General features: G+C 41.2%; 2 protein-coding genes across 11 annotated transcripts in view; one reads left to right on the top strand and one right to left on the bottom strand.

Annotated features, from left to right (window-relative positions):
* The window catches only part of dock7 (dedicator of cytokinesis 7), a 192,555-nt gene that overhangs the window by 120,317 nt on the left and 48,382 nt on the right, over positions 1 to 23,856 (bottom strand). For all 10 annotated transcript variants that reach the window (XM_063064097.1, XM_063064093.1, XM_063064095.1 and 7 more), the window contains exon 14: positions 22,786 to 22,948. In XM_063064097.1, the coding sequence (XP_062920167.1) occupies positions 22,786 to 22,948 (163 nt within the window). The remainder of the gene's footprint in view (positions 1 to 22,785; positions 22,949 to 23,856) is intronic.
* angptl3 (angiopoietin-like 3) lies at positions 972 to 4,148 on the top strand. The gene is made up of 2 exons (XM_063064942.1): positions 972 to 1,464; positions 2,926 to 4,148. Exons 1-2 carry the CDS (start codon positions 982 to 984, stop codon positions 3,037 to 3,039), a joined length of 597 nt encoding a protein of 198 aa, XP_062921012.1. The 5' UTR covers positions 972 to 981; the 3' UTR covers positions 3,040 to 4,148.

Here is a 23,856-nt window from a genome sequence, read left to right on the forward strand (position 1 = left end):
TATTGTGTATCACCTTATGGACTCGGGAATTATAGACAGTGATTTGAATTCTGATAAAAACACTGCAAGTGTTAAAGATAGCAGCAGTGATGATGAAATGGATGAAACTGGAAGAGTTATTATTGACAAGTTAATTCAGTTGCTGGGTGATTTAATCAAAGGGTTAGAGAAACATACATTCATGATGGAACAAGACCTAATGAATTTATATTTGATGCAGGAAAAATTACACAGGGGAGATGAAAACACAAGAAACAACTTCACCTGGATATAAACATAGAAACATAGAAAATAGGTGCAGGAGTAGGCCATTCGGCCCTTCGAGCCTGCACCACCGTTTATTATGATCATGGCTGATCATCCAACTCAGAACCCCGCCCCAGCCTTCCCTCCATACCCCCTGATCCCTGTAGCTACAAGGGCCATATCTAACTCCCTCTTAAATACAAATGTTTAAAAAGATAACCGAGAAGCAATATTCTTTATAAGCACAGTAATTAATAAATTTACATTTATTTTTTGTTTAATTATTAATCCTTTTAAAGCTTCTACTGTCCATTTTCCCCTTTATTATTGCATGACCTCTTTTAATCCGGCAAGGCTCAGGAACCGAGGGTACCTGAAAACCGGTGGTCAACCTGTAAATACCATGCAGTCAAGAGCACTGTCCACTATGGAAGAAGGGAAACCACAGTTAAGGAAAAAGGAAGGGATATCAGAAGAGCAAAAGAACAATCTAATTGTGGAAACTTAAATCTCAAGACTCAGAATAAAACCTTTTGTAAAACTGAGTAACAACCATAATGCTTACACTCTATTTACACATCTGTATGTTGACTTTACTGGTGGTAACCCCACTATGGATTTAACCCCAGCTCAATATGAACCTGTTTAATCATCAGCTAAAAGATTGAAATGGTCAATAAATGGAGGTATATAAAGGACTTTGCTAGAAAGGGCACTCTCAAGTATTGCGAAAAAATGAAAATGCTCTTTCTGGCATTCCTCATTTTACTTCTGACCCATTATTCTGTTCAAATACCAGTAAACAATTCTGGCTCAGAACCCGCTTCTAGATTTGCAATGCTGGATGACGTGAGGATTTTAGCCAACGGACTGCTTCAGCTGGGACATGGTCTAAGAGATTTTGTCCAGAAAACTAAAGATCAAGTGAATGAAATATTTGAAAAAATTAGTATTTTCGACAGATCTTTCACTGAACTCTCAAAGGAAACCAACGGGATCAAACATAATGAACAGGAACTGAAAAAACATACTGCAATTCTACAAGCCAAAAATGATGAGCTAAAAACTATGTCACTTGACATCAAAGAAAAATTAAACAGCATTGTGGAAAATCAGACTTTTCTAGAAACAAAAGTAGAAGGTCTGGAAGACAAACTATACAAACTGAATGAAATCAAATCAGAAATATTGGAGATAAAGAAGATCCCATCTCTAAAAGTAAGTGGATTTTTATACAAAAATTGTGAAATCTGCAATTTACTACCCAATTATCTCAGTTAAATGGTCTCCATCTTGAGCTAAGAAACGAGTCTCCATGTTCCCATTTAGTGAACCCCTGCTAGAAAGTTCATTTGTGGATATTAGATGTGAAAAGAGCAAGTTGGTTGCAAACCCACTCGGTCAAATAACTTTACCTAAATTCACATTTGAACAATAGTCACTTGTGTGAATTACAGGAAGTAAAAAAAATTGCAATAAATTGGAAAAAGATCAATGTAAGGTGTAAACCTTCCACTGTATGCATCCAGGTGTAAAGTATTTCCAAAAAGTTCCAGTACAATTTTGTACTTCCTTTCATCATTAGCAAGTATGCTGAACACTATTAAAATGTGTTATTTCATTCACATATAACATAAGAATAATAGCCTTCTAAAAATAGAACTATTAAAAATGAATGATTCTATAATATTTTGCCTCTTCCTTTTAAGGAAGTACCCCACTTCCATTTGACAAAGCGTAACTTTTCCTAACAGGTATGTGGACGTTTCAAAAATCACATGCACTGATCTGCATCAGATCCTTACATGGTGCAGTTTACTGCATTCTTCAGAGCAGCGCACAAACATTGTTTGGGGAATAACAATGTTTGAATACTGATTAACATGTAACATTACCCTGCACTATACTTACTCTACTGTAATAAACAATGGTCTCAAAACAGAAGGTGATCTCTGTGCAGTAATAAGATGAGATAGTTTATAGGCTCTCTATACTGCTTTATGTTGTAGCACTGCAGAATATTATGCAAATGCAATACATACCATGCTACTTCTTGAAGGACCTTGTGTAATTATTTATGCAAAATTAAATCAACGAACAGCTCATCATAGAAACTGTTTTGTGCTGGAAAAGGCACATTAAAAGCATTGAACTGCAATAGACAAAAAACATTTTAATTGCCATATTTAAAAAATGATGTTAAGGATAACACTGCATATTGTCTGGATCAGGTCAGGGTACTGGCAGTGTGGGCGTGGATGCAATGTGTCAGATGGTAATTGGATCCTGGAGGAGAATGCCCAGTGTTATTTGAGAAAACAAGGGGTTACAAATGAGAGAGGTTGTCATCCAAAGGAAACATAAGTAGATATAAATTCTAAAGTGGTCCTACCTTTAGGTTCTCTTTCACTTATGGGTTTAATTGTGCTGAATTTAGCACTTCCTTTCAATCAAGCACCGTTTAAGCAAAGGATCCTGAAGGATTTGAGAACCTTCAGAAAATTTTACTTACATGAACATATTAGCATTGCTGTATGTTAAAAACAAAGACCTAGAAATTATAATTTGAAACTGAATTTAGTTATTAATTAATGACGTTAAAATAGTCATTGGGAAGTTTAGTACAGAAATTTATTGTTATTTACTCTGAGTGTTATTTTATTAATTTTACTCCACTAGGTTCTTATTGAAGAACAAACCAAAAATATCAAAAGCCTGATCAATACTTTACAGAAGCAACACAGTAACCTGGACAAGCAGAGCCATCAAACACAGAAACTGGAAGAAAAGTAATTCTCAGGGGCATTTTTCTTTCACGGAAATAAAATTCTAGAATTGCTGTGTCACATTTAGGAGATTATTGAACTGGCCAGAACTGTCAAAATATTGATAATAAGAACAATTTCACGCCAATAGCCAGTTTCAACCCCACACTAGAGTTTACATAGTATCTTGATTGATAATTGGCTTTGCCAAAACGTACAGACCAGCAAGACCTGTGTCCAAGCCCCAGATTGTACGTTGCCTGATGATAACAGGAAATTACAACTATCCTCAGTGATTGTGTACATCAAATGAAACATGATCGAGCTTAGAAATTCTGCTGCTCTCATTCAGCCAGTCAATAATCATGAGCAAGATGCACAAGGAAGCATGTCCAATCTATTTTAAAAAGTGCAAGGTCAAAAGCAAAACTTGATGGCCAGTTAAGTTAGAAAAACTACTAGCTATAAAGAATGAGCTTAAAAAGAACTTTTTCTAAAATATAAACATTTACGCAGAGCATTACTTTAGGCTTAGGACTGTGGTGTACCGTCTTGGAAGATGCACCCACATTAATTTTATAGCAGCATGTTGATGAATTTGGCAGTAGAGCCAGAACTCTGATAAAGATAAAGGAAGGGTTAAAAGACCCAAAGGGTCATATTGGAGAAGCAAGCAACATTTCTCACAAAATTCTGTCCTATTAGTTTAAGAGCCTCAATCAAGGATTAGCTCACTCTGTAAAAAAGTGAGCAGATAATCTGCAGGAGAGGGCAAATAAATACATTATGCATTTTTGATAGAAAATGGTAGCTTTGAGGTAAAATCAAAGGAAAAAGGCATTTCATTTTAAGAGAGGGAGAGAGGGAGAGGGAGAAACCAAAAGGAGGAGAATCTGCAATCAACAGAACATAGCAGAAGAGATCCATGTCACTGTCCCTCAGAAGATAAGCCTCAGTCACTTCAAGGAACAGACTACAACTATCACTGTTCTGATGTTTTGTTTCTCTGTACAGGCCACAACTTGTGTAGTAAATCTGTTATGCAAATAAAAAAACACCTGTCTCCATTGTCATTTGCTATACTCATAAACCAGTCTCTTTTGTTAAATTAATTATGGATTGGCAAACCTTGACATGCCTTTGCCTGTTGATAGATCGAAAGAGCTAAATGCATTGTAAATAAGATCTATTTTGATTCAGATATTTAATCTTCTTTTAATAAATGCAAATCTTCTGATTTATTGCAATGCATTTAATAATGAGAGAAGATGCAACAAATCTCCAATTATGATGCAATGTCAAATGCTGCCTATTAATGCTCCTTTGGATGTTTTGGAAGTGCTATATAAATATACGTGCTCCAGTGTAAGTGCAATACAAACACAACGGCAGTAGTGTGGTTGTACAGCAATTAATATTGCTGTCTTTTGGCTCCAATGACCTGGGGCTTAATCTGCAGGTCCAGGCATCTAGTTCCTTTGATGGCTTTCCTTAAAAACAAACTCACACTACTGGTCAGATTTAAACATGCCCACCTTAATAGGGTAAACTTCCCTTTTTGTTAATTATTACATTATGCAATCTATGTTATGCATATCGTATTATTATAAAACTGCTTATTCAATGATCTACAAATATGAATGCAGCTTTAATGGCATATGAAAGTCATGAATATTAGCATTCAAAAGCATCACAGCCAATCTTTTCTCCACCACACCATTTTTCTGCCTTTTCCCCAAACCCTCAATACCTTCAATGTCCTTAAGACAACAATGTGCATTGTTAAAAGGCAGCTACTGGCTCCAGAGTTCTCTGAGCTAGAAAATTGCAGACATTCAGTATTCTCAGATAGAAAAAAACCCTTTATTTCAATCCTTAATGACCGCTTTGTTTTGAGACTTTAAGCCCGAATTCTGGACTCTTTTCCAAGCGGGAATATCTTGCATGTAGTTGTATACGTTTTGTACATTTCAAAGACATATTTCATTGTTTTAAATTTTAGATAACAGAGTTCTGGTCTATTTATTATCTCCTTTCATGACTGAGCCTTCATTACAAGAATAAGTCTGGTAAATATTTGTTACACTCACTCTTACATCAAGTGCATCCTCTTGGTTATATCACACTGGAATATTTCACATGTGATATAACCAAGGTCCCATATAATTGTACTTCATGTTTTAGCAGTTGTTACTTAACAAAAGTGCCTTCACTAAAAGTCTGTTCAAGTATAAAATTAAAACCTAACACAAGCTCAATTTGTCCATGGACCTGAGCCCATGGACTTATATTTTTTTTCAAAGCCAACTTTTCTCAGTCTCAAATGCAACATTCAACAGTGAAGTCCTATTGGCTCAGGACAGGATTTCTCCCTGACTGAAGTTGTATAGATGAAATAATCACAATTATCTCAAATGTTAAAATCTTGCAATAAATTACCATAAACCAACAAAAGTATCCAGAGCACAACTACATAGATAAAGGCTTCCTCAATCATGTCATTGAGATACAAAGCTCAACCTGCTCTGCTGAGCAATTAATACTGGAAGCCCATTATGAGAAATATTCATGCCATTGGCAACAGTCCATACATCACACAAGCTGAAGGATTTGAAAAGTATGATGACCTTATCCCATTATATAATTTGCCTTTGCCCATCCTTACTCAACTTTCTAAACTTCTCTCCTGAGATGCTGGTGTGCTTAGCTACATAACAATATTCTGATTTATCTATGAATGAAAGCATAATATAATCAAGGCCTATAATTTGGCTTGACACGAAAATACAACACAGACATCCCACCTCTCCCGGAAGATCCGGGAATCTCCCGGATATCGATAGTGGCTCCCTGACGCCCGGAAATTATATACAATATCCCGGAAATAGATTTCCTTGAGAGGGAGAGCGAGCATCCTGATTGGTCTCTCTTCGTGCTAAGATTGGTCCCCAACCACCGGGCTGCGAGGAAACGATATGATTTGGCGATATGAGTCAGCTGCACCTTTCCTCATTCCCTGTCACGCACTGTTGAGCTTGAACGCACGCGAGCTCATTACCCGCGCGTCGTCCATGTCAGCGCGGGAAGAAGATCAACTCCTCGAGCTTGCAAATGACTGTGGGCTGAAAAGTATGTTTGACATAACATCTCTGCTGGCATTCTGGATTAAAGTCAAGGCTGAATATCCTGAGATAGCCACGAAAGCACTGAAAACGTTGCTTCCATTTCCAACATCATATCGCTGCGAAGCGGAGTTTTCTGCAATGAATGCAACGAAAACTAAATTGCGGAATAGACTAGACATAAGGAACCCCTTTCAAGTATCGCTGTTTCCCGTCACCCCTCGATAGGACCGAGTTGTTGCAGGGAAACAAGCCCAGGGCTCCCACTGATTCAGCGATATTGATGTGTTGCAATGATTTTATATGTTCATACAAGGAAAATACGCACTGTGCGTTTAATATCCAAACATTACTTAAAATGTTATGATGCTATTGACTTATCACCTATATTCCAGTTGTGATTAACACCCCCCGCTCCCCCCTCCCCCCGGGTCGGCCAGTCCACAAGAATATTGTCAATATTAAACCGGTCTGCGGTGCAAAAACCGTTGGCGACCCCTGCTAAGTAGACCTATCAGTTTTCTCTATGGGCGGGCTTTACAATCGACCTCAAAAATAATGACAGTGTTGCTTGCTGCACTGTTTGCAACAGTGACTTTTCTATTGCCCATGGTGGGTTAAGATGTAAAAGACATGTTGAGGTGAGTTTAACAGGTGTCATTTGTTCATTAGCATAGTTAATGTTATTTAAACTAGCTGGCTAGCTGCTAAGGAGCTACGCTATTGATGTCCTACGTCATGAGGCCAAACACCCTGTAGACTTGCTTAAAGTTGTAATAGAATAAACATGATAATATAAGTGCATATTTTAATGTCACATTTGCTGCATATACCCAACTTGGTTTGCAGATTAGACAAAATCACTAAACAAAGTTTTACATACACCCTTGGAGGTCGACGGGGGGGGGGGCGGAGGGGATATGGGGTTGTGGGGGGTGTGGGTGCTACCTCCCTGAAATGGTGGTGATACCTCCCTGATATGAGTTTTTGCAGGGTGGGATGTCTGACAACACAAGTGAGAATATTTTACATTACTAGAGACACCGTTTTCAAGATGAAGATATTAGTGTTAATCTATCTTTTAATCATATTTTTCAACTCTTGAAGAAACACATACATGGACAACGAATGGCACCAAAAAAAATTACCATATTTGCTTCAAAACTATCACTTGATTAATGAATTCACAATTTTCCCTTTATGTTACTAGTTTCTGCTAAACTTCAATTTATACAGGTATTCCCCGCTTTTCGAACGTTTGCTTTACGAAACCTCACTGTTACGAAAGACCTACATTAATACCCTATTTTCGCTTTCAGAAGGTGTTTTCACTGTTACGAAAAAAAAATTCAGCGCGCGAAAAAATCAGTGCGCGATAAAAGGCAGCGCGCGATAAAAGGCAGCGCACCCTGAGCAGCCGCTCTCCCCCGGATTCTCGCCGGTATTGCTTAAACACGAGCCTGTGAGCAGCCGTTTGCAAGATGAGTTCTATGGTATCGGAAAAGCCTGAAAGAGCTCGTAAGGGTGTTACACTTACGGTAAAACTAGACATAATTAAGCGTTTTGATTGTGGTGAACGAAGTAAGGACAGAGTGAGTTTGGCTTGTGGAAGCTGACGAAGATGATGTTGAAGAGGTTTTGGCATCCCATGACCAAGAACTGACAGATGAAGAGCTGATGCAATTGGAAGAAAAAAGGATAACAATCGAAACCGAATGAGTAAGGATAAAGTACGACTTTAATTTTGAAAGGGTACATTGGTTTAGGAGATATTTGCAGGATGGTTTGCATCCTTATTAAAGAACTGTGTGATAGAAAAATACGCCAGGCTCAGCAGTCAAGCAAGCCTTCCACATCAGCCACAGCAGATGAAGAACCTCGACCTTCAACATCGAGGCGGACAGTCATAGGAGAAGATGAGCTGCCTGCTCTAATGGAAATAGGCGACGAGATGACACCCCAGTGTCCCACCACCCCAACCCCCAGGCCACGGACAGATACCAATTCGCAAAGAATGGAAAGGTAGCCAGGAGGCATACAGCACATCTTTAAGAAAAAAGCCAAAATAAACATGCTAATTAATTAGGTGCCGCTGACACGTAATTGTCGGCCCAGATCAGAGACGACGCAATCGGAAATCGGCACTGATCTGGGCCAACAATTACGGGCGGTACCTAATTAATTACCATGTTTGTTTCCGTTTTTTTCTTAAAGATGTGCTGTGTACCTCCTGGCTACCGCTGGACCCCTGCGTTCTTCACGGCAATGTATCGCTCAGTGACCTGCAGGGTGGGGGCCGCTGCACCACCCAAACTCCGACGACTCAGTCTAACACACCATCATCAGTGTGCTCAGCGCTGAACCAATTCCGGTACGTGATACTGCACTGTACATACATTATTTCTACTTTATATCAGCTGTGTATTTTTACGGGTTATTTGGTATGATTTGGCAGCTTCACAGCTTAAAGGTTACTGGAGAGCGCTTGTGTGTGTTTTTGCCGACAGCGCTTGCATGAGATTTTCCATTGACGGTGCTTGCGTGAGATTTTCGCTATGGAGAGCAGTTCAGTAATGATTGTGGAAAAGTATTTCTACTTTATATAGGCTGTGTATTTATCATGTCATTCCTGCTTTTACTATATGTTACTGTTATTTTAGGTTTTATGTGTTATTTGGCATGATTTGGTAGGTTATTTTTTGGGTCTGCGAACGCTCACAAAATTTTCCCATATAAATAAATGGTAATTGCTTCTTCGCTTTACGACATTTCAGCTTACGAACCGTTTCATAGGAATGCTCTACCTTCGGATGGCGGGGGAAACCTGTATTTGCAATCAGCAAATGCTTCAGTTTGTATCCTCGGGTAATGAAGTTTTACATTACAGCAAACTATTTGTCTATGCCAAATATGACAGCAAGAAACAAAATAGAATAAGATGGATTGACATGTGCAGGGCGATAGAAGTTATCTACATTGACTTTAGCAAGGCTTTTGAGAAGGTCTCACATGGTAGGCTGGTTCAGCAGATGGACTTGGGATCTGTTCACAGCTAACCAAATGGGTGAAATACTGCCTTGGTGGAAAATTGAAGGCCAGTGTGTGCCATGCTGTGCCATAGGGATCAGTACTATTGTTTGTCGAGTATATATTATTTGGTAGAAAACATAAGTGGCATGATGAGTAAGTTTGCAGATAACACTTAACTTTTTGGTGTGGGGCAATGAGGAGGTCATCAAAGGTTACTAAGGGACTCTATCAAGTGGAAAAGTAGGCAAAGGACTGGCAGATGGAATTCAGTTCAGGCAAGAGTAAAGTGATGCTTTTCAGGAAATTAAACCTGGGCAAAAAATACCACAATGGTAAACAGGGCCCTGGAGAAAGCTGTAGAACAGAGAGACCAAGAGGTACAAGTATAGAGTTCTCAGAAAGTAATGACACAGAGAGACAACGTGGTAGTAAAGATCTATGGCATACTTGCCTACATCAGAAAGAGCAATGAGTACAAAAGATGGGACGTCATGTTACAGCTGTACAAGATGTTGGTGAAACCATACCTGGAGTATTATGTGCAGTTCTAGTTGCCATGCTATAGGAAGGATGGGATTAAGCTCGAGAGAATGAAGAAAGTATTCAAGAGGATGTTGGTAGCACAGGAGGGCTTGAGTTGTAACGAGACTGGATAGGACGGGACTTACCCTGGAGCAAAGGAGGCTGTGGGGTGGCCGAACAGAGGTTTATAAAGTCATGAGGGGCAGAGATTTTATGCAAAATTAGCTGCAGGATCATAGAACATAAAACACCACAACATAGTATGGGCTCTTCTGTCCATAATGTGCTGATCTTTATCAACTTATTCCATAATTAATCTAACTCTTCACTCCTACACATCCCTCTATTTTTCTTTCATCCATGTGTCTCTCGAAGAGTATCTGCGTCTTTCACCACCTCTGGCAGGGAGTTCCAAGCACTCACCACTTTCGGCGTATAAAGCCTACTGCTGACATCTCCCCAAAACTTTCCTTGACTCACCTTAAACAGCTGCCCTCTGGTATTAGCCACTACCACCTTGGGAAAAGTCACCTCTCATCCTCCCTCAAAGAGAATGGTCACAGCTCACTCAACCTTTCCACATAAGACACACTCTCTAATCCAGACAGCAACCTGGTAAATCTCCACTGCACCCAGTCTAAAACTTCCACATCCTTCCTATAATGAGGCGAGCAGAGCTAAACACAATACTCCAAGTGTGATCTAACAAGAGTTTCACAGAGTTGTAACATTACATTACGGCTCTTGAATTCAATCACTCGACTACTGAAAGCTAGCACACCACACTTCTTTTAAACCATCCTGTCAACTTGTGCGGCAACTTTGAGGGATCTATGGATGTGGACCCCACGATCTCTCCGTTCTTCCACACCGCGAAGAATCCTGCCACTAACCTTGTACTCTGCCTTTACTCTGGCAAACTAATTACATTCTGCATCAGAAACATGCTTCATATTTTGCTCTTAATTTTAGGGCAAATTTGTATAGACATCTAGTATAGATTTAATGGATCAGCAGATTTTAATCAACCCTTAGCAAGCTTATAAAAATGGCTTTGGTTCACGGGAAGATAAGAAGATTATGTTACCATGTCTTTAAAAAAATTTCAGTAAATTATATCCTTGTCAACTTGAGTCTGTTTGTTATGAGACAGTGTGGAGGTGGTGGTTGTAGAGATGGCAGGGAAGTTAGATCCACACACACAATTGTTCCTGAACATTCCCATGGGAACAAGTGTGTATCTGCACAAATGAAGATGATGAGAATCATTCTTGGTGACTGGGCCTGCAAAATCTGACCAAACATGCACCCAAAGAATCAGAATTTGGCGTCCACAGACTTCAGCCAAAAATAAAAGTTGAAAAGTTTGAAATGGAACCACCCTTAAACATAATAAATGATAACATTCATGATGGACATTCAACAAAATATAAATAAAGTACAAAAATCAAAAATGTCTGATGGTTTAAAATCAATTCTATCCAGTCCTTTCCACAAATCCAAAATAAGCAGTATTTAATTTTTATGTTATTTGGGAGAAGATACAAATCGGCTTAGAAGGGCGTAAAAATAAACAAAATTACAATTAGTTTTTTTTTAAAAGGTTGTGGACAAATCACAGATATTTTCCACATACTTTTAAATTCACAGAACATTACAGCACAGTACAGGCCTCTCAGCCCATGATGTATGCTGAGCTTTTAACTCATTCTAAGATTATCCTGTTATCCATGTGCCTATCAAAAAATTTCTTGTATGTCCCTAATGTATCTGCTTCAACCACCAGCCCTGTGCTCTATACACCCACCACTCTCAATTTAAAAAACTTACTTTTCACATACTCCCTCTACTTTCTTCCAATCACCTTTAAAATTATGGTCCCTCATATTAGCCACTTCCACCCTTGGAAAAAGTCTCTGGCTGTCCACTCAAGCTATGCCCCTTATTATCGTGTACACCTCTATCAAGTCACTACTGATCCAAACAGAAAACCACTAGATCACTCAACCTGTCCTCATAAAACATGCGCTCTAATTCAGGCAGCATCCTGATAAGTCTCCTCTGCAACCTTTCTAAAGCTTCCACATCCTTCCCATAAAGAGACAACCAGAAGTGAACACTGTATTGGAGGGGTCGTGATGGGGTGGGTGCTTTAGGAACTGATATTTCCCTCCCTACAATTTGACCTCCACCTGAGTCCCGACCCTCAGGGTTATCCCTCAGCCAGTGAGCAGACCCAGGGAATGCTGGTGCAGGCTCCGAAATGAGCACAGTTCCAACCTTTCAGTAGGCCACAGTGACTGTGAGCGGGACTAGTATCCGGGCGCTCCAGTGACCACTGCCGATGTTGCCGCTAAGCTGGGGGCTCCCTGGACTTTGAACGGGACCCACTGGATTTGCGGCCACAGCGCCTACCCGTGGCTCCCCGCGAGCTGGTACGGTTGTTGCTTTCCAGCATATGTGGTGCCCTTCATCCACCCCCCTGAACGATCTGGGGGAGCACCCGGCATACAGCAGTCACCAGGACAAGAGGGCCATCACGGAGGCGGAGAGGTTCTGGATGATAGCCTTTCCCAGATATGGCTCGGCCCGATTGTCCCGTGAGGTGATCCAGATAACCAGTGTACTCGAGAGGCTGGCCAACGAAACGGCAGTGGCACTGCAACACACCGAAGATGCCCTCACCCGAACGGCGGCAGAGCTGGTGGCCGTCAGGATGGTCGCCCTGCAGAATCGACTGGCCCTGGATTACCTACTCGCGGCTGATGGTGGTACCCGTGCAGTGATTGGTAAGGAGTGCTGCACATTTATCCCTGACGAGTCGAGTAACATCACCCACTCACATTCGGGACTTGGTGGCTAAAATTCAAAAATCGAGGGGCCAGCTCCTCCAGCACAACACCTCATGGAGAAACTGGTGGCCGTTGGGTCCCGGAGGGGGAGGGGCTGGTGGGCAACTGTCATCCACTGGTCGATTGGACTCATTCTCGTTATCATCGCTGCGTGTATATAATGTTGTGCTTGCCAAATTATTCAGAGCACATCTGCCTTTCTTTAGTTCTATATAGTCACATATAGCTTTAACCTTAGAAATAGTTAAGTGTAAGACTTCCATTAAGATATATTACTTTCCTTCTCACTGTGTTACATGTAATGCTTGGCATGTAATGCATGCGATTTTCCCACGTTCGTTACTAATCGTCCGCATGTGTTTTATTGCCCATCCGACTTTCCCCACGATTGCTGTAAATTGTGCACGTGTGCGTGTTGCTTCTGTTGTCATTTCCCCACATTTGTCTTCTGTAAATAAAATCCTTTACTACCAAGACTGTGTGTCCAGAGTCCTTGCCTTTGAGATCTACTGAATCTGTTTCCTCACTTACAGCAAACACAATATTGCAAGTGTGGTCTAAAAAGAATTTTATATTGAACTCAATTCCCTCCCCCAACCTTGTAGAGTAATACTGGGAATCTTTGAATATATACCAACCTTTGCGTCATCTGTACGCTTACTAACCACCCTTCTATTTCCTCCTTCAACTCATAAAATCACGAAGAGCAGAGGTCTCAGAACAGCTCCCTGTGGAACACTACTGGTTATCAACCTCCAGGAAGAATTTGATCTATCAACAACCATCCTTTCTCTGCCTTCTCTGGGCAAGCTAATTCTGAATCTACACAGCCAGGTTTTCCTGGATCCCATGCTTCCTGACTTTCTGAATGAGCTTACTTTGGGGAACCTTATCAAACACCTTACTAAAATCCACATACACCAATCCACTGCTCTACCTTCATCAATTTGCTTTGTCACATCCTCAAAGAATTCAATCAAGGCCAGACAAAATCCTAAAAAACCCACAAATCTGAAACTCTGCCCACTGCATTAATTCCTCAGCCACACAATCATCTGCCAAATCATCCTATTCTCACCCTCATTAGCGTGTGTCACAGATAGCAATGCACAGATAACTGTCTCTGAAGTCCTGTTTTTCAGCTTCCTACCTAGCTGCCTATATTCTCTCTTCAGGATCTCATCCCTTTTCCTACCTGTCGTTGGTACCACTACGTGCCATGACTTCTAGCTGCTCACCCTCCCCACTTAGAATGCTATGGACCCAATCAGAGACATCCCTGACCCTGGCACCTGGGAGGCAACATACCATCTAGTGTCTCTTTCATATCCACTTCCTCTCCAACCTTACTTGAAAGTGGACAAGTTCTTACAGGGAACCCAATCAGGAGTAGGTACAGCAGCTCAGTATAGTGAGTCAGGCAAGGGTACAGTTCCTCAGGGCAGTGGGGCAGGTGGGAGGTACAATAGAACAGAACAGCAATTCAGGCTGTTGGGTACAGTGCTGAGTTAGATGGGGTACAGTAGCACAATATCGTGACTCAGCCAGAAGCCTTGATGCACAGAGCTGAGAGTCAGGTCGGAGTATCGTTACACAGAACTGTTCATCAGGCAGAGATACTGCAACACAGTGCAGCAAGTCAGACAGGGTACTGTCCAAGGTGAGATTTGGAGCTTCCACTAAATCGACATTCTATTTGTCTGTTGCTGCATACTGGGTCACAGCAGGTCTCTCGAGTGTCTAACTTCTCATAACCATATGACATCATGTAACACTTTGGTACCTGTTTTACATTCAGAACTCTGTGTCTATTAAAGGGGCAAACCAGCAGCATCTAGCACCGTTTCTCTAACACTCTGCCACAGAATGTTAGTGGGTATCAGTTAACTCTGCAGAAATCATTAAATTTTAAAGTAGCTTATGCTTCTGTACTCAATATGCTTATAACAAAAGAAAATGAACTATTGCAAGCTTTCAAAGTTCTGCTCCAGTCTTCAACTTCAGGTCATGTATTTCTTCTTACAGGTTACATTAACAACAAGAAGCCAATCAATTCAAGCAAAATTTATCTGATGTCAATAACACACTAATCCTAGGACCTCCAATGATAAAAAAAAACAAATATTACAATCCTATTTCACAACCCTCCTTCAAAATTACTGATCCTGCATGTTCTTTGCTTAGTTTTAGCAACAATATGGGGGTTAGATCAACGAAGGTGATCTAAGGTGGATTTACAGTGTATTCACATAAATGCAAGAAGTATTCTATCCAATCCTTCCTACAAATTCAAAATAAATAGTACTTAATCTTGATGTTATTTAGTACGTTACAAATCAGCTTAGAAAGGGGCAAAATAAACAAAATTACAGTTAGCGATTTTTTAAAGACCATCATACTTAGGAGCAGATCAATCTGTTAAGGTCCATTCAGTCTGCTCCTCTGGCCATTCTGATTTATTTCCCCTCTCAACCCCATGTTCCGGCTTCTCCCCATAACCTTTCACTTCCTTACTAATCAAGAACCTATCAACCTCTGCTTTAAACATACTCAATGACTTGGTCTCCACAGCTACTTGTGGCAATGAATTCAACGGATTCATTAAGCTCTCAGAAAAGAAATTCCTCTACTTCTCTTGTTCTGAGGGAAGTCCTTCTATTCTGAGACTGTGCCCACTGATCCTAGACCCTCTCACTAAAGGAAACATCCTCTCCACATCCACTCTATGAATAGTCATCAAGGTTCAGTGAGATCTTCCCTCGTTCTTCTAAACTCCAGCAAGTAATACACGGGTGTTTCTCTGGTTGGCAATCAGTGGTGAGTGGGTGTGCCACAGGGGTCGGTGCTGGGCCCGCAACAGTTCATGATATACTTTAATGATCTGGAAGAGGGGACTGAGTGTAGAGTATCTCAGTTTGCTGATGACAAAGTGTGTAGAAGAGCAAATTGTGCAGGGCATACAGAGAGTTTGCAGAGAGATATAGATAGATTAAGTGAGTGGGCAAGGGCCTGGCAGAATGGAGTACAATGACTACCAAGTCCCTTTGCACTTCTGATTTCTGAATTCACTCCCTGTTTATCAAATAGTTGAACCCTTTATTCCTTCAACTAAGTTGCATGACCATACACTTTTTTTACACTGTATTCCATCTGCCACTTCTTTGCCCATTCTCCAAATTTGTCCAAGTCTCTCTACAGACTCTCTGCTTCCTCACATTACCTCCCGCTCCACCTATCTTTGTATCATCCAAAAACTTGGCCACAAAGACATCACTTCTGTCATCCAGATCATTAAAATATAGCATGAAAAGTAGCAGACCCAACAGCATCCCCTGAGCAACACCACTATTCACTGGCACCTGTCCCTCTGGTCAGTCACAGCCTGACTTTGAGCAATCAAAGAAATTTCAGACATTATGTTCCAGTTCCAGCAAGTATATATTCACTTGATCCTCAACTTCTTCGCCAATGTTGATTAAATTAGCAGCATAGAGCAGATGCTCACGATATACGAACACTGTGAGTAAATCCGTACAAATACTTTGAGTAAATCCAGCAGATTTTGTCTGCTCCTTCTTGTCCCATCTCCACAATCCTGCTTCAAAATATAGATGCCACTATGGAGAACGCATCACAAACTGGGTTCTATTACTTTTACCCTTAGCCTGGACCTCAAGTTGCTGATAAGAAGGCAATGATTTTGCAGAAAAAATTTGACAGAGCTGCCAATGTTTACTGACTTTACTTGTGCAAATGAGAGCAACTCCTGCATTCCTATAATTGCATTTATGATTACTGAATTCCTTACATTGCAGTCAGCTTTTCAACGTTTTTCCAACTCAGCTCATTGCTGGAGAGTAGCCTGAATTTGCTGTGTTTTCCCATCGCCTGCATTGTCCCACTTAATTCAAACTATTGTTATTTGTTTGCATTTAAATCTTTCTGTGTATTTAAATGAATTTAATGGCTTTTGAGTTTTCTATGTTATTTTCTCAAGTTAGTCTTCTTAAACAGTTCGGTTGCTTTTTAATAATTTCTAAATGCCACAAATACTGTTTTGACAGATTTAACACTTCCCATTAAATGGGAAGCTGGAACAAGAGAATGCGAGAAGGTATTTAAAATCATGAACCAGTTTTAACCGTCAGAGCTTCCTTCTAACTTCTTCCACATGACAGAAGGCACTGCCAGTGCACAGGGCTTCACAAATTCTCTCAGAGCTGGCTCAGACTCACATCCTTGGATTGGAGCACTGCACAAAGCAGAAAGCACTACAGAATTAATGATTGCCTAGAGTTGGGATTGTATCATTGCAGATCCTGACTGTTTTGAATAAAATGGGGACTGAATCACTCTGCTGTCCCACTCCCCCCAAGTGTTCCATCCCAGTTTCCTGTGATCATCAGTTCTGACCTTCTTACACCCAAGTAAAAAACTACAATAAATATATTTCTCATGTTTAACTTCAGTCTTTCAAAGCATCATTAATCCTTTGTGTAGGTGAATTCTGGTTATGGTTCGAAAAGGTACTCTATACAACATTATCAGGGAGATCACATTAAAATGGAAGGCCAGAAAAGTGACAAGCATTTCATAAAGTATACCTTTCACCTGCGTGAAAAGGGGAAAGATTATACTGCCTAACATCCTCTTGGGAAATGACTGAAAAGGCAGGAATTCCTTCTCTACCAAAGATAGGAGATATCACATCATACCAAATGTGCTGAAAATTATTAAGTTGACTGTAATTAAATAAAGACTTAACTATTACGATTATTAACTATTAAGCAGAAAAAAACCAAAGAAAGCTGCCAGTAATTGGGGTCCAAATAGCATTAGGTGGATTTGCAGAGAGGTAGAGATGAAAAATTCTGATAAGGTAATGAATTAATGCATTTATGAGAAACCATAATAGGACAGGGTTGTTGGGTGTAAAAAATGTGCCTGTTCTATAATATTCTCATTCAGTCAGGCAGCAAGTTCCAGGATTTAGACTTAGCAACAATAAAAAAAAGCCAATATACAGGATCATGTGTGATTTCAAGTGGAACCTGTAAGTGCGTTTCCTAGGTGTCTGTTCAGATCCTCTTGCTCAATGGTAGGGATGGCAGATATGCAAGTGGTTTCAGAATAGCCTAAGCTAGAGATCACAATGCCCTCTGCATACCGTACACATAGCAGCCACAGTGCATCAATGGTGAAGGGAGTGAATGTTTAAATGTGGGGGGATGGGAAGCAAAGGAGATAGGGCACTACTCAACACACTGTTTTTCTGAATGATTTTGAACATCTCAAGTGTTGCTGAAGTTGCACTCATCCAGCCAAGTGGAGAGAGTATTCCTTCACAGACCTGACCACATTTAGAAGCCCTCGGGATGTCAAGAGGTGAATCACTTGATGCAAGGTAGCTCTTGTGGCCACAGTATTTATATAGCTGAATCAGTTATATTTCTAGTAAACGATGACTCCAGGATGCTGATGGCAAGGAAAGCCATGATGGTATTACCATAAAACTTCAAGGCTGAGAAGTTACATTTTCTTTTGTTGGAGGCTGTCACTGCCTGCAACTATATGTGGTGCAAATGTTCAATCAACCTGAGCCACTAAAGTCTTTGAACTCATGTTCTATATTTACTTGGCTCAGAAAAATAAGCATACAATTTCATGTTCAAATTTTAAACTACATTATTTTAATGGCAATATTATCAATCTCAAAAGATTTAGGGTGACAAGTTAAATTATAAATAGAGGTTCAAGTCAAACTCAGGTACCACAGGTATTCATCTTCCACCTGGACACAAAGCAGACCTCGGGGATTGATAATGAACCCAATAATTTCAGATCATCTGCCTGAGTCAGAACCGTCCCTACCTGCCAGAGGGTCAGTGACTGCTCCCAAAGGAGGCCACCGCTCGGACCAGGCGTGAGTTCTGAGTCACGGAAGGACTCTACGATGTTCTGAAATTTATGTGATTGGGCTGTACTTTATATTGGTCTCCCAAAGGGGTCAGAGGGTCAGTGATCGCTCCCTAAGGGGCCGGGGGGGTCAGCGATCGCTCCCTAAGGGGCCGGGGGGGTCAGCGATCGCTCCCTAAGGGGCCGGGGGGGGTCAGCGATCGCTCCCTAAGGGGCCGGGGGGGGGTCAGCGATCGCTCCCTAAGGGGCCGGGGGGGGGGGTCAGCGATCGCTCCCTAAGGGGCCGAGGGGGGGGGTCAGCGATCGCTCCCTAAGGGGCCGGGGGGGGGTCAGCGATCGCTCCCTAAGGGGCCGGGGGGGGGGGTCAGCGATCGCTCCCTAAGGGGCTGGGGGGTCAGCGATCGTTCCCTAAGGGGCCGGGGGGGGGGTCAGCGATCGCTCCCTAAGAGGCTGGGGGGGTCAGCGATCGCTCCCTAAGGGGCCGGGGGGTCAGCGATCGCTCCCAAAGGGGCCGGGGGGGGTCAGCGATCGCTCCCTAAGGGGCCGGGGGGGGTCAGCGATCGCTCCCAAAGGGGCCGGGGGGTCAGCGATCGCTCCCAAAGGGGCCGGGGGGTTAGCGATCGCTCCCAAAGGGGCCGGGGGGTCAGTGATTGCTCCCAAGGGAGGCCACCACTCGGACCAGGCGTGAGTTCTGAGTCACAGAAGGACTCTTCGATGTTCTGAAATTTATGCGATTGGACTGTACTTTATATTGGTCTCCTTCAGTCTTTTGCCGTTATCTTCCTTACGGCGGATTGGTGAGTGGGTGATCTGTAAGTTCTTTGTGTTTTTTTGTGTGGTTGGGGGGGGTAGGGGTTTTTTGATGTCACTGTCACCGTTCTTTTTCACGTGTGGGGGGGGTTGGTCGCGGTTTTTTTCCCTGTAGGGGAAGGGTTGGGGATGTGTTGCTACTGTTGCTGTTTTTTCTGTGGGGAGGGAGGTCAGGGATTGTATTGTTGCTGTTTTTTTCTGCGGGAGAGGGATCGGATTATATTGTTGCTGTTTTTTCTGCAAGGAAGGGGGTCAGCGATTGTACAGTCGCTGTTTATTTTCTGCAGGGCGGGTATTGGGGATTGTTGCTGTTATTTTCTGCAGGAGAGGGATCGGATTATATTGTTAATGTTTTTTTCTGCAAGGAGGGGGTCGGGTATTGTACAGTCGCTGTTTATTTTCTGCGGGGTGGGTATTGAGGATTGTTACTGGTGCTGTGTTTTTCTGTGGGAAAGGAGATCAGGGATCGCATTGTTGCTGTTTTTTCTGCGGGAGAGGGATCGGATTATATTGTTGCTGTTTTTTTCTGCAAGGAGGGGGTCGGGTATTGTACTGTTGCTGCTTATTTTCTGCGGGGGAGGGATCGGATTATATTGTTGCTGTTTTTTTCTGCAAGGAGGGGGTCGGGTATTGTACTGTTGCTGCTTATTTTCTGCGGGGGAGGGATCAGATTATATTGTTAATGTTTTTTTCTGCAAGGAGGGGGTCGGGTATTGTACTGTCGCTGTTTATTTTCTGCGGGGGAGGGTGTCAGGGATTGTTACTGTTTTTCTCTGTGGGAAAGGGGATCAGGGATCGCATTGTTGCTGCTTTTTCTGCAGGAGAGGGATCGGATTATATTGTTGCTGTTTTTTTCTGCAAGGAGGGGGTCGAGTATTGTACTGTCACTGTTTATTTTCTGCAGGGGAGGGTGTCAGGGATTGTTACTGTTTTTATCTGTGGGAAGGGGGATCAGGGATCGCATTGGTGCTGCTTTTTCTGCAGGAGAGGGATCGGATTATATTGTTGCTGGTTTTTTCTGCAAGGAGGGGTCGAGTATTGTACTGTCGCTGTTTATTTTCTGCAGGAGAGGGGGTCAGGGATTGTTACTGTTTTTTCTGTGGGTGAGGGATTCGGGGAGTGTATCGCTATTGTTTATTTCTGCATAGGAGGCGGCTGGGGATTGTTACTGCTGCTGTTCCTTTTTCTGCGGGGAGGGGTGCAGGGATTCTGGGGTCTGCGAGGTTTGTTTCTTTTACTTCTTTGTGGGCATTTCATGGCTATCTGGAGAAGACAATTATCAGAGTTGTATTGTACATGCATACTTTGACAATAAAATGAACCTTGAACCTTGCTTCATCTTTTTATTCTCTCCAATCACACTCATTCACCTCTTAACTGAAATACTCTGAAAATATGCCACCCGAAAAATTAGACATTCCCTTTTCTCTCTATCCCTCACTACTCTCCATTTTCAACACATTTCTCATTTTTCCCAGTTTAGATTAAGAACTATCAACCTGACACATCAACTCTGTTTCTCTCTCCGCATGTATGGCTTGACATATTGGGCATTTTCTGCTTTCCTCAATGACCTGTTCTCATTTGGGCCTGGATGCAAATTAAGTATAGACTGAAAAAAAAATTAAACAGTTGTCTTTTCTTGCATTCCATAATAATTTGCGCACAATGTCGTTGGAGGGTTATTGAGTTTGAAGAGATTACAAGGAACAAAGAAAGGAAGTATTTAAAATCAATCTAAGTCATGGGCGGATGGCACAACATGGTTTAGAATGTAAGGAACAGAGCTGTAGATAAGCAAAGATGGACAAAGGGCAGAACAACATTGCAATAGGTGAGTCTAGAAGTAACAAGAGTCTGGACAAGGTAATGTTCTAGAGGTCAAAGCAGACTGGTCATATTAAAGGAGAGCATATGAAGTAGGAAGTCAAACAGGAACGTGATACATCTCAAGGCGATGCCTACGACGGGAAGTGGATTCATTAGCAAGGGAACAGAGGGTGCAGGACACAGAGTGAGAAGAATTGTGGGGGGAGCGGTTGTGATTAAATAAAACAAAGTGTGAACAAATCCGCATGAAATCCGACATCATGTCTTGAATATGGCCTTTTCCTAATCTTAACAATAAGTTTTAAGTTTCAGAATTATAAATCTTAAACATGAAATGCTTACAAAGTGAACTAATCACTTTACAGGTACAATGCCAGCTAAACTGTTTTTACCAAAAGCACCGTATTTAAAGTTGATAGAGAAAAAGTTGTCCAAAATTAGTTGCAGTGCAATTTCTATCTTTACGCCTGCAACAATACTAATTCAAAATAATTGCATCAATGCCTGACAAATTAAACTGGAATAAAAGATATATTCTAGGCTATTAATAAATCCGTTGTACAGAATGCATTATTATTTCCTCATATTATTTCTCTGATCCTTTCATCTAATCATCATGATTAGTCATAGTCTGGTTTGCCATTAATTAAATAAAATACCATCTTGACCTAGTTAAGCGCTTCTACAGGGTGCCTTTATCCAGTGATCACAGTGAACACAAACATTCTAATTTCACAAAAATGGATGCTTACATAAGGACTATTACAGAGAAGAAAAGATAGCATAAACTCTTTTAAAGTTACATGAAATAATGAAAAAGCATGATTAAAAGAAAAAGGATTAAAATAAAATCAATAAAGGGAAAGGAACAATTCAGCAGGATTCTTCAGGAGAAACATTGTCACCCAAATTATCAGAAATCTAATTCCACTGATTTTAATTTTTACTGACAAATTTTTAGAGTTCTGACAAAGACAAAACTTCAAAATCCTTGCGGTAAAATCTGACCTTCCTTCAGCTTAACCAATCTGCATAGAAGATATACCATTTGGCCCTGATCGTAGGCAAAATGAGACAAATTCAGGTACAACATGATGAGATAACTTTAGATACCACCTTCAGATCCTCATTTTGATTTTGATACCTTTGACCCCCAGCTGGTGGCATAGTGGCATCAGTGTCGGACTTCAGGACGAAAGGTGCCGAGTTCAAATCCAGTTCCAGCTGGCTCTCCTTCACGCTTTCCATCCGTGCTGGGTTATGAGCTGGTGATCTCTTTGGAAACTCACCTGGCAGAACCCACTGCTGTAACCTGCCTCATAAGCAGTTCCCCACTACGTCAGAGAGGCGTAGAGGGAAATCATCCGCTAACCGGAGAAACTCCAGATGCAACATACCTTTCCTTTTTACCTTTGCATTATTTTGCTGGTTATGGTTAATTTTCTGCGATACAGATAGGATAACAGATTCCTGCCTACTGTAGGCCATGATCACAAGACAGAATTCTCTCACAGGAACCAGTCTGTGTTCTCAATTGCTCCAAATCCAACTTGTTAAAAACAGCACGAGTAAATGTTTCATGAACAAGAACTGAATACAATGTGCACCCCCTTCCCTCAATGTTCTGATCCATTTTCCCAAAAGAATCACTTGCACATTATAGAAGTTATGAAGAATAACTATTGTTCTTACCTGTATGTGGTGTACGGAACATACACATCCCTTGAAGGAAACTCCAGGATATCCTTTGTTGGTCTAACTCGAGTATCTGGGTAGGGTTTGACCTGTAGTAACTCTGGTGTGAGACAATAATGGGGATTTTCTGGAGCTGGAGAAATGTCTATTTTCAGTTGGGCTGTATACAGAAAATAAAAATGAAATCTTAAAAGGTGCTCGTTCAGGAAAAGAAATCTTCAAAAAATTTAGTACAAATGAATTTCAAAAATGTTAATTTGTTTTTAAATCTGTACAACAGACAAGATAAAAATAATAATTAATACTTGATACTGTCAATCTGCACTGAAATAAGCAAATTCTGGATTTATGAAACAATAAAACAGCATTTGAAAAAGGTGATGCATTTCTTCCAAGCCAAATAGACAGCAGTGGAGATGATCTGAGTGTGATTGGTTATAGACAGTGAACTGAAGACAACGGCTTGATGAGACTGTAGCCCAGTAATACAATGCTTATTCAGTGAACCGTGGGAACCAAGCAGAAACAAGGAGGATAGATTTGGGAAACAATCAGTAGGAAAGGAGGTAAGGTGATTCTTCAAAGAAAATATATTAGTAACATTTGAAAAAAAGTTAATGTTGAAGATTACAGGAACATTTACTCCTTCAACAGCTAACAGATTCTGATTGTGCAGTTCCAGTATTTTCTCGATTTGTGAGTAATTCTCAGGACTGAAGGGCATAATCATGATCTGTGACACACATAAAATGCTGATGGAATTTAGCAGGTTAGGCAGCATCTATGGAGGGAAATGAACAGTTGATTTTCAGGCTAAGACCTTTCACCAGAACTGGCTTTCGCCTCCAGATTTTCAGCATGTGCAGGTCTCTTTTGCGTCACCATAATCATCAATTACTGGGAATCACTGAACTCTTACTGTTCAGTTAGAGGACAAAACCCTCCATCACATTCCTGTTCTTTCCCTAATGTCCTGCAAATGATCCATTCTGTTCAGTTCCTTACTGAAGGCACCATTTGATTGTTTCCACCACCGCCATCAGATCACGACCACTTTCTAAGCTCAGC

The sequence above is a fragment of the Mobula hypostoma genome, chromosome 12 (assembly GCF_963921235.1).
Source record: "Mobula hypostoma chromosome 12, sMobHyp1.1, whole genome shotgun sequence".
NCBI classification, from domain to species: Eukaryota; Metazoa; Chordata; class Chondrichthyes; order Myliobatiformes; family Myliobatidae; genus Mobula; species Mobula hypostoma.